This window comes from Carassius gibelio, chromosome A11 (assembly GCF_023724105.1).
Source record: "Carassius gibelio isolate Cgi1373 ecotype wild population from Czech Republic chromosome A11, carGib1.2-hapl.c, whole genome shotgun sequence".
NCBI classification, from domain to species: domain Eukaryota; kingdom Metazoa; phylum Chordata; class Actinopteri; order Cypriniformes; family Cyprinidae; genus Carassius; species Carassius gibelio.
In genome coordinates, this window is record NC_068381.1 from 3,597,984 (window position 1) to 3,609,020 (window position 11,037).

The 11,037-nt window shown below is 35.4% G+C and overlaps 1 protein-coding gene across 2 annotated transcripts; it reads left to right on the forward strand.

Moving 5' to 3' along the window:
- Nucleotides 1-370: 370 nt before the first annotated feature.
- LOC128022048 (28S ribosomal protein S16, mitochondrial) lies at nucleotides 371-1,848 on the forward strand. Of its 2 annotated transcripts, none has more exons than XM_052609256.1 (4): nucleotides 371-542; nucleotides 689-736; nucleotides 972-1,232; nucleotides 1,352-1,848. In XM_052609256.1, exons 2-4 carry the CDS (start codon nucleotides 724-726, stop codon nucleotides 1,477-1,479), a joined length of 402 nt encoding a protein of 133 aa, XP_052465216.1. In that variant the 5' UTR covers nucleotides 371-542; nucleotides 689-723; the 3' UTR covers nucleotides 1,480-1,848. The 2 variants fall into 2 exon arrangements, with proteins under 2 accessions (XP_052465216.1, XP_052465217.1); XM_052609257.1 differs by having other exon boundaries at nucleotides 710-736.
- The last annotated feature ends 9,189 nt before the right edge of the window (nucleotides 1,849-11,037 follow it).

Consider the following 11,037-nt stretch of genomic DNA (forward strand, 5'->3'; position numbering starts at 1 on the left):
TATTTACTTACTTCCGCTTTCCTGGGCAAGTTTAATGATTATAACTTTTAATATTAACCTTAAAAGTGAAATGGTAATAGCTTTCATCATAAAACACTAAATTAGAGAAGCATGAATTCCCATGCTGGTCTAATCTGGTTTGATATAGTGCAGTTGCTTGCCAGAAAAGTGTGAAAATAATATATATATGAAACAACAACAACAAACAAACAATTTGTGAATTCTTGTATTTAAAAAACATAACACAAAATAGATCTTCATAGAACAAAATCGCCACCTAGTGGCTAAGATTATATTACACCTACTGTTGACGCAGTGCAGCACATGAATATTAATGACGTACAGACGTAACGTACTTAATATTCATGAGCAAATCCAACACGTTTCCGGTGAGGTAGAAAAGAAATGTCAGCGCCCTTGCGAATGTCATGTTGTTGACTTTTTGTAGATAATTATTTGTGTTTGAGCCCTATTACAAGCACGTTACGCTTATATTAAACAATATCACAGCCGTTTCTACATGAAGTTACAGGATTTGTAAGGTATGTGGTTTTTATTTTATTTTATTTTTACGCGAAATATGTTTAATAGCTAGAACGCAACTTCATGCTCTTATAAAGACTGACTTTTTTTAAAGTGTAGGATTTGGTTATATATGACGATTCTAAAAATATTTTCTACTCACTAGGCTATATTTTGTCGTCAACAGAGAATCTGTCAATCATGGTCCATTTATGTAAGTATTTTTGATGCACTTACTTATTACTCTTACTCTTATTAAGTAGCTATTGGTAATTTTGATTCTTAATTTAACATACAAGATTCAACTCATCATCTCAAGTTTAATTGTTTAAATTAGGAAGACATAAGTTAAGGCCTCTAGGACCAGTAGTCTGACTGTTATTGAATTAAAGCCACAATAAAAACATTGCCAGTGTGAAACTTACATCATGTTCATGCATTTGTCTCAGCATCTTTCCTGCTCAAAAAATATCATGGTGGGCATGTGGTCATCAGGCTGGCATTAGGAGGTGCCACTAATAGACCTTTCTACCGCATTGTGGCTGCTTATAATAAACGGGCGAGAGACAGTAAATATATTGAGCAGCTGGGCTCATATGACCCTCTCCCCAACATACACAATGAAAAACTTGTCGCCTTCAATTACGAAAGAATCAAGTACTGGATTGCATGTGGGGCTCATACGACAAAACCAGTGGCCAAACTTCTAGGTGAGCATCAATCTAAAGATTTATTACTCATTATTTCCTTTAATAAGATGATTAGAGCAGCAAGCAAGTCACCGGTTTACCACATAACTCACATTTTGATCCTTGTGTTCTCTGAATAGGATTGGCTGGATTTTTCCCACTGCATCCAATGACAATAACAGAAGCGGAGCGGAGACAGAAAGCAGCTTCGATAGAAGAAGTGACAACAGACAGTCAAGAACAAGTGGAGCAGAAGGAAACATTGTAAATGCAAAATAAAGTGTTCATGATTTCTGTGCATCTCAGAAGTGATAATATGGCATTGTACTTCTCTGTTAAACTGAGATTTTTTTTATGTTATAAAAGTGTTTGGCTATATGCTTCAGCACAGGTTGAAACTCCAGACATTCAGACACATCCAGACTTGATTAAAATTTCCTTATTACCCAATACAATAGAGCACAGTTTGAAAGATGAATGAGGGTATGTAGACATTGAAAGTGAATTCTTTAATCATTAAATCTGCTGTAAACACACTTTATCTCAATCTATTTGTCACTGAGAACCAATGATCAGCTAACAAAAGAAATTAATAAATGATCTGGCCTCGGGAACCTACACTGAGAGTTTAAATGAAGAGTCTTCCTTGTTTCATTACAGGTCAATGGATCAGAACCTATAAAAGTTTACACACAATTGTGCAACTCCTTTACTGTAAAAGTTATGTATAGTTTAATTAAATGTATCAATGGCGTGTCTGAAGGTTTTATGGATGAGCTGTGTTATACAGTGTCCGATTAAAAAAATTAATCAATGTTTTTTTTTAGCAATTCTCGACAAACTTTTATTTGAATTTAGTGATGTGGCCGTTTAGAGGTAAGTTTCGCAACTAATTACAAAGAAACTGCAAGCAACATATTGAATTAAACATGACATTTTGAAGTAGAAACATTAAAATAGTATTTTCTTGTAAAACACTCCAATAATGTTTTATTTACAATTTTGAAAGAGTTAAAAATTTTACATTGTTCAACTAAAAGCACTATTAAAAATCGCTTGCTTTATTAAAATTAAGCACATAGTAACACGTCCACATGGAATGAGGAAACATGAATCAGATTTATAACAACCCATCCTTTTTTTTCCCCTTCATTGATGTAAGTTTGGCTTAATAATTGAAAAAAGAAAAGATGATGATTATTGAAAACACACTACATATAGAATGCTTTAAAACCTGCAGGCTTTGACCACTAAAACATAAAATCCATTGGAGCCTTAAACTAATCAAACTAAACTTGAAATTATGAAAAGGTTTCATACACGACAAAAAAAAAAAAAAAAACTAAAGTAAGTGTAGTGTGTGTTTAGTGGATGTCAAAAGTTGCTACACACTTTCAGGATTGTGTTTAATATGATGTGTAACACCCTGCAGATCTGTACAGAACATTTTTATGATGCCTCATAAAAGCCGGCTACAAAAGATGGAGTATTAAAAAAAGGGTTATAGTGCATTTTTAATAGTCAGGGTGATTTTTTTCATTTTAGAGATTTCCATGCAACAAAAATTAGTTTGATGTCAAAATCATCAATCAGTCACGCTGTTTCAAACCAGCTAAAAGTTGTTCAGGTCTGGGTTTTGCTCTGGCCAGTTTCTTCTTTTTTTTAAAAAGCAATTACTGGAATAATAAAAATTGCTGTATACCATGCTGGAAAAAAAGGAAGAAACTCTCCAGATAGTCTCAGACTGGTCTTCTGCTCAGCTAAATTAAGTTTACCAGTTAAACACTAGTGGCTACAGTTAAAACCAGCAAACCAGATCAGACATGTCTTTCTTGAAAATGCCTAATAATACAATTAACTAAACTTTTTGAGCACATATTGTATGTAGTGGATGAATTATCTAATTTCCTTTAATATATATATATATATATATATATATATATATATATATATATATATATATATATATATATATATATATATATATATATATATATATCACTCTAATGTAGTGCAGCTTGAAAGTTTGTTGTTTGTTTTTTCTCCATGCTATGGTTGACATTTTCATGGATGTGCCCTTTGGTTTTATGTAAAGCATATGAACATTCTCTATGACTTAAAAATCTTTCTGAGGAAACAGGTGTGGAAGACATGACCTAAGGTCAAGAACATATTCTACACCTACTGTAGAGTCATTGTTTTCATGTGGTTGCCATATAATATTGATTAACACAAAGTCACTATTTATAGAATGTTACGTGAACAAATCAAACCAAGGTTGCTAGCCTCAAGTATTAAATTTCAGCACATAACTTGTCCTTCATTGTTTGTGTGATGGACATGATTGATCTTTCAAATCATGCAGCTTGTTGACAAAAGGTGTGCCATTAATTTATTAAGCAAACTGATTTATGACTCATTTTTTGGCAGACGATAAAACATGTGGAAAACAATCTTATAGACCTACACAGAAGAAGTGACCCGAGCCATATTTATGCATAGCCTAGCAACCTCATAGCAAAGTATTTGTTTATTTCTTTTATTAAGACTGGTGCCAACTAGCTTCTGTTTCCATAGCAGGACTTAGTTTAACTGTTAAACTGATGCGTTTATGAAGAATGGAACATGATAGTGTAAAACCATTGTTCTCCACTCCGTCACTTAATGGGCTATAACAAAACTTAAGAAAATAAGAAAGGCATCAACTCAAAACACAGCTTCCAGTCCGCTTCATCTCCTGCCTGTTTCGTTTTGGAGAGAGTTGGATCTGAGAACTTTCAGGTAATCTTTGGCTTTGTCTGTAGTGATAAACTAGGTATTATTAGGTTTTATTCCCTTTCTTAAAAGATTTATCATGAGTGACAAAATGTTAGATAACAGTACAAGCACAAAGAGAGTTTTAAATCAAATTGCAATGCATGAACTTGAATAGCCACTTGAAACGGATATTTTATATTATGTACACAATTTTACCTGATATCTGTTTTACATAAATGAAAGAGAAAGTTTATTTTCTTCTCTTGGATTTATTGCATGGTCGTACTAAGAATTTATTGGGAAGGGTGTAACAGGTGAAGGTCATATAACTGTTCAGGCATTTCAAAACTACATTCACTCCCAATCAGTGTGGTTTACTCAAGGTGTGAACTTAGTTTTTTTTTTTTTACACAAAAGTGCCCATACCTGATGACATTTATTGTTTGCAGGGAACACACACACATCGTCATCATCAGGTTGATGTTCAGATTTAACAGAGGAGAAACATTTGGCTGCATTTGGCTGAATATTTTAGTTTTGGAGAGAAAAAACTTTTAAAAGTATATATATATTTTTAATCATTTTAAACAAACAACCATCTTATGGGAACAATCTCAACATGTATTTCTGGAAAAATAATTACTTTATTGCCTCAGTCCTGCTGGTATTTTTCATTGTCATGGGATTTGGAGCAAATTCAGGTAAGATTTTAAAGCCTTTAATTATTTAGTTTTAAATTAAATTGATTAATTTAAACAAACAAACAAGCAACAGATATGTTGGAATTTTGTTAAAGAATGGGAATAGCTGGTAAAAAAAAAAAACAATAAAAAAAAAAGAAAAAAGAAAGACACTGTTACATAAATGCAGTAAAAGAAAAATGTGATTGCATCTTCATATTCTGTAGTTGACTGAAATATAGAATGATATATAAAAGGACATAATTAATTACTTTGTGAAGTTCCTGTGGCTCAAGTGGTAGAGCATTGTGTCAACAGTGCAAGGTTGTGGGTTCAATTCCCAGAGAACACACGTTAGGTAAAAAAAATTTAAAATGTAAAAAAATGCACTGTAAGTCGCTTTGGCTAAAAGCGTCAGCTAAATGCATACATTTAATTTATATTAAATACCATGTATATAACGTGGAAAAAAATATTATTCACATATTCCTGCACTTTTAATGAAATGTCTCTGACTTACAAATTGCCTAAAAAAATCTTTGACATATCAACAGTCAAATTGTTATTTAATCAAGTAAAGTAGTACACAAACACTGACGATTTATTCATAGCACCCATGCTATAAATACTCAAAGAGTGGTATGTGACAAATATACATATACTGACAAAGCTCTGTGATGTAAATTTAGCGTATTTAGACAAATGTTAATACAAAAATGTATATAATATCTTAATTATGATATTAGTATATAATATCTAAATCATCTCCAGCCGTGAGAGAGGCCCTCTCGCGGCTGTAGACGGTAATGTTTTCTCTTGGTTCATGTCAAATTAATTTTGATAAATAAGTTGCACCTGACTATAAGTCGCAGCACCAGCCAAACTATGAAAAAAAAGTGTGACATATAGTCCGGAAAATATGGTATATTTCCATCTTGTAATCCCACTGGTTTATGTGTTTTTATGTACTGTATATATAAATTATTTGTGAATAGAGCAGACACTGTCTAACTGTGTCTGTGTATCAGAATTCAGTTCATCTACAACAGCAATATCTCCATCCACTGCAGCACAAACAACAAGCCAGGAGACAGAATCTACTCAAAATACTTCTACCACCGAAACAGAATCTACATCTTCAGCTCTATCAACATTTACAACAGCTGTATCTTCTATGAGCACAACCACAATTGAATCATCAACAAGTGAAAGTGATTCAACAATGGGAACATCATCATTCCCAACAGATTCTACTCCATCTTCTACAACTGAAGGACAGACAACGTCAGAATACACATCATCTACAACAGAGATATCCTCATCTAGTGTAGAACAAACAACAAGCCAGCAGACACCAACCACTCAATATACTTCTAATCCTGAAATAGAATCTACAACAACAGCTCCATCAACATTTACAACAGCTGCATCTTCTATGACAACAACCACAGTAGATTCTCCTACAAGTGAAAGTGATTCGACAATTGGAACAACTTCATACACAACAGAATCTACGCCATCTTCACCATCGTCTACAACAATCAGACAAACAACAGCAGAATTCACTTCATCTACAACAGAGACTTCCTCATCTAGTGTAGAACAAACAACAAGCCAGCAGACACCAACCACTCAATATACTTCTAATCCTGAAATAGAATCTACAACAACAGCTCCATCAACATTTACAACAGCTGCATCTTCTATGACTACAACCAAAGTAGATTCTTCTACAAGTGAAAGTGATTCAACACTTGGAGCAACTTCATACACAACAGAATCTACTCCATCTTCACCATCGTCTTCAACAATCGGACCAACAACAGCAGAATTCACTTCATCTACATCAGCAATATCTCCATCCACTACAGTGCAAATAACAAGCCAGGAGACACAAACAAATCAATATACTTCTTCCACTGAAATAGAATCTACAGCAACAGCTCCATCAACATTTACAACAGCTTTGTCCCCTGCTAGCAAAACCACAATAGAATCATCTACAAGTGAAAGTGATTCAACACTTGGAACGACATCATTCCTAACAGATTCTACTCCTTCTTCTACAACTGAAGGACAGACAACGTCAGAATACATTTCATCTACAACAGAGATATCCTCATCTAGTGTAGAACAAACAACAAGCCAGCAGACTACAACCACTCAATATACTTCTAATTCTGAAATAGAATCTACAACAACAACTCCATCAACATTTACAACAGCTGTATCTTCTATGAGCACAACCACAATAGAAGCATCTACAAGTGAAAGTGATTCAACACTGGGAACAACATCATTCCCAACAGATTCTACTCCATCTTCGCCATCTTTTACAACTGAAGGACAGACAATGTCAGAATACACTTCATCTACAACAGAGATATCCTCATCTAGTGTAGAACAAACAACAAGCCAGCAGACACCAACCACTCAATATACTTCTAATCCTGAAATAGAATCTACAACAACAGCTCCATCAACATTTACATCAACTGCATCTTCTATGACTACAACCACAGTAGATTCGTCTACAAGTGAAAGTGATTCGACAATTGGAACAACTTCATACACAACAGAATCTATGCCATCTTCACCATCGTCTACAACAATCAGACAAACAACAGCAGAATTCACTTCATCTACAACAGCAATATCTCCATCCACTGCAGCTCAAACAACAAGCCAGGAGACAGAATCTACTCAAAATACTTCTACCACTGAAACAGAATCAATATCAACAGCTCTATCAACATTTACAACAGTTGTATCTTCTATGAGCACAACCACAATAGAAACATCTACAAGTGAAAGTGATTCAGCTCTTGGAACGACATCATTCCTAACAGATTCTACTCCATCTTCTACAACTGAAGGACAGACAACATCAGAATACACTTCATCTACAACAGAGACTTCCTCATCTAGTGTAGAACAAACAACAAGCCAGCAGACACCAACCACTCAATATACTTCTAATCCTGAAATAGAATCTACAACGACAGCTCAATCAACATTTACATCAACTGCATCTTCTATGACTACAACCACAGTAGATTCTCCTACAAGTGAAAGTGATTCGACAATTGGAACAACTTCATACACAACAGAATCTACGCCATCTTCACCATCGTCTACAACAATCAGACAAACAACAGCAGAATTCACTTCATCTACAACAGAGACTTCCTCATCTAGTGTAGAACAAACAACAAGCCAGCAGACACCAACCACTCAATATACTTCTAATCCTGAAATAGAATCTACAACAACAGCTCCATTAACATTTACAACAGCTGTATCTTCTATGAGCACAACCACAATAGAAGCATCTACAAGTGAAAGTGATTCAACACTGGGAACAACATCATTCCCAACAGATTCTACTCCATCTTCGCCATCTTTTACAACTGAAGGACAGACAATGTCAGAATACACTTCATCTACAACAGAGATATCCTCATCTAGTGTAGAACAAACAACAAGCCAGCAGACACCAACCACTCAATATACTTCTAATCCTGAAATAGAATCTACAACAACAGCTCCATCAACATTTACAACAACTGCATCTTCTATGACTACAACCACAGTAGAGTCTTCTACAAGTGAAAGTGATTCGACAATTGGAACAACTTCATACACAACAGAATCTATGCCATCTTCACCATCGTCTACAACAATCAGACAAACAACAGCAGAATTCACTTCATCTACAACAGCAATATCTCCATCCACTGCAGCACAAACAACAAGCCAGGAGACAGAACCTAATCAAAATACTTCTACCACCGAAACAGAATCTACATCTTCAGCTCTATCAACATTTACAACAACTGCATCGTCTATGAGCACAACCACAATTGAATCATCAACAAGTGAAAGTGATTCAACAATGGGAACATCATCATTCCCAACAGATTCTACTCCATCTTCTACAACTGAAGGACAGACAACGTTAGAATACAATTCATCTACAACAGAGATATCCTCATCTAGTGTAGAACAAACAACAAGCCAGCAGACTACAATCACTCAATATACTTCCAATCCTGAAATAGAACCTACAACAACAACTCCATCAACATTTACAACAACTGCATCGTCTATGACTACAACCACAGTAGATTCTTCTACAAGTGAAAGTGATTTGACAATTGGAACAACTTCATACACAACAGAATCTATGCCATCTTCACCATCGTCTACAACAATCAGACAAACAACAGCAGAATTCACTTCATCTACAACAGAGACTTCCTCATCTAGTGTTGATCAAACAACAAGCCAGCAGACATCAACCACTCAATATACTTCTAATCCTGAAATAGAATCTACAACAACAGCTCCATCAACATTTACAACAACTGCATCGTCTATGACTACAACCACAGTAGATTCTTCTACAAGTGAAAGTGATTTGACAATTGGAACAACTTCATACACAACAGAATCTATGCCATCTTCACCATCGTCTACAACAATCAGACAAACAACAGCAGAATTCACTTCATCTACAACAGAGACTTCCTCATCTAGTGTTGATCAAACAACAAGCCAGCAGACACCAACCACTCAATATACTTCTAATCCTGAAATAGAATCTACAACAACAGCTCCATCAACATTTACAACAGCTGCATCTTCTATGACTACAACCACAGTAGATTTTTCTACAAGTGAAAGTGATTCGACAATTGGAACAACATCATTCCCAACAGATTCTATTCCATCTTCACCATCTTTTACAACTGAAGGACAGACAATGTCAGAATTCACTTCACCTACAACAGAGACCTCCTCATCTAATGTAGAACAAACAACAAGCCAGCAGACACCAACCACTCAATATACTTCTAATCCTGAAATAGAATCTACAACAACAGCTCCATCAACATTTACAACAGCTGCATCTTCTATGACTACAACCAAAGTAGATTCTTCTACAAGTGAAAGTGATTCAACACTTGGAGCAACTTCATACACAACAGAATCTACTCCATCTTCACCATCGTCTTCAACAATCGGACCAACAACAGCAGAATTCACTTCATCTACATCAGCAATATCTCCATCCACTACAGTGCAAATAACAAGCCAGGAGACACAAACAAATCAATATACTTCTTCCACTGAAATAGAATCTACAGCAACAGCTCCATCAACATTTACAACAGCTTTGTCCCCTGCTAGCAAAACCACAATAGAATCATCTACAAGTGAAAGTGATTCAACACTTGGAACGACATCATTCCTAACAGATTCTACTCCTTCTTCTACAACTGAAGGACAGACAACGTCAGAATACATTTCATCTACAACAGAGATATCCTCATCTAGTGTAGAACAAACAACAAGCCAGCAGACTACAACCACTCAATATACTTCTTATTCTGAAATAGAATCTACAACAACAACTCCATCAACATTTACAACAGCTGTATCTTCTATGAGCACAACCACAATAGAAGCATCTACAAGTGAAAGTGATTCAACACTGGGAACAACATCATTCCCAACAGATTCTACTCCATCTTCGCCATCTTTTACAACTGAAGGACAGACAATGTCAGAATACACTTCATCTACAACAGAGATATCCTCATCTAGTGTAGAACAAACAACAAGCCAGCAGACACCAACCACTCAATATACTTCTAATCCTGAAATAGAATCTACAACAACAGCTCCATCAACATTTACAACAACTGCATCTTCTATGACTACAACCACAGTAGAGTCTTCTACAAGTGAAAGTGATTCGACAATTGGAACAACTTCATACACAACAGAATCTATGCCATCTTCACCATCGTCTACAACAATCAGACAAACAACAGCAGAATTCACTTCATCTACAACAGAGACTTCCTCATCTAATGTAGAACAAACAACAAGCCAGCAGACACCAACCACTCAATATACTTCTAATCCTGAAATAGAATCTACAACAACAGCTCCATCAACATTTACAACAGCTGTATCTTCTATGAGCACAACCACAATAGAAGCATCTACAAGTGAAAGTGATTCAACACTGGGAACAACATCATTCCCAACAGATTCTACTCCATCTTCGCCATCTTTTACAACTGAAGGACAGACAATGTCAGAATACACTTCATCTACAACAGAGACATCCTCATCTAGTGTAGAACAAACAACAAGCCAGCAGACATCAACCACTCAATATACTTCTAATCCTGAAATAGAATCTACAACAACAGCTCCATCAACATTTACAACAACTGCATCTTCTATGACTACAACCACAGTAGAGTCTTCTACAAGTGAAAGTGATTCGACAATTGGAACAACTTCATACACAACAGAATCTATGCCATCTTCACCATCGTCTACAACAATCAGACAAACAACAGCAGAATTCA

Coding starts and splice junctions, on each gene's coding strand:
- LOC128022048 (XM_052609256.1), top strand. Junction 1,233..1,351: donor ACCAGTGGCCAAACTTCTAG/GTGAGCATCAAT, acceptor TTCTCTGAATAG/GATTGGCTGGATTTTTCCCA.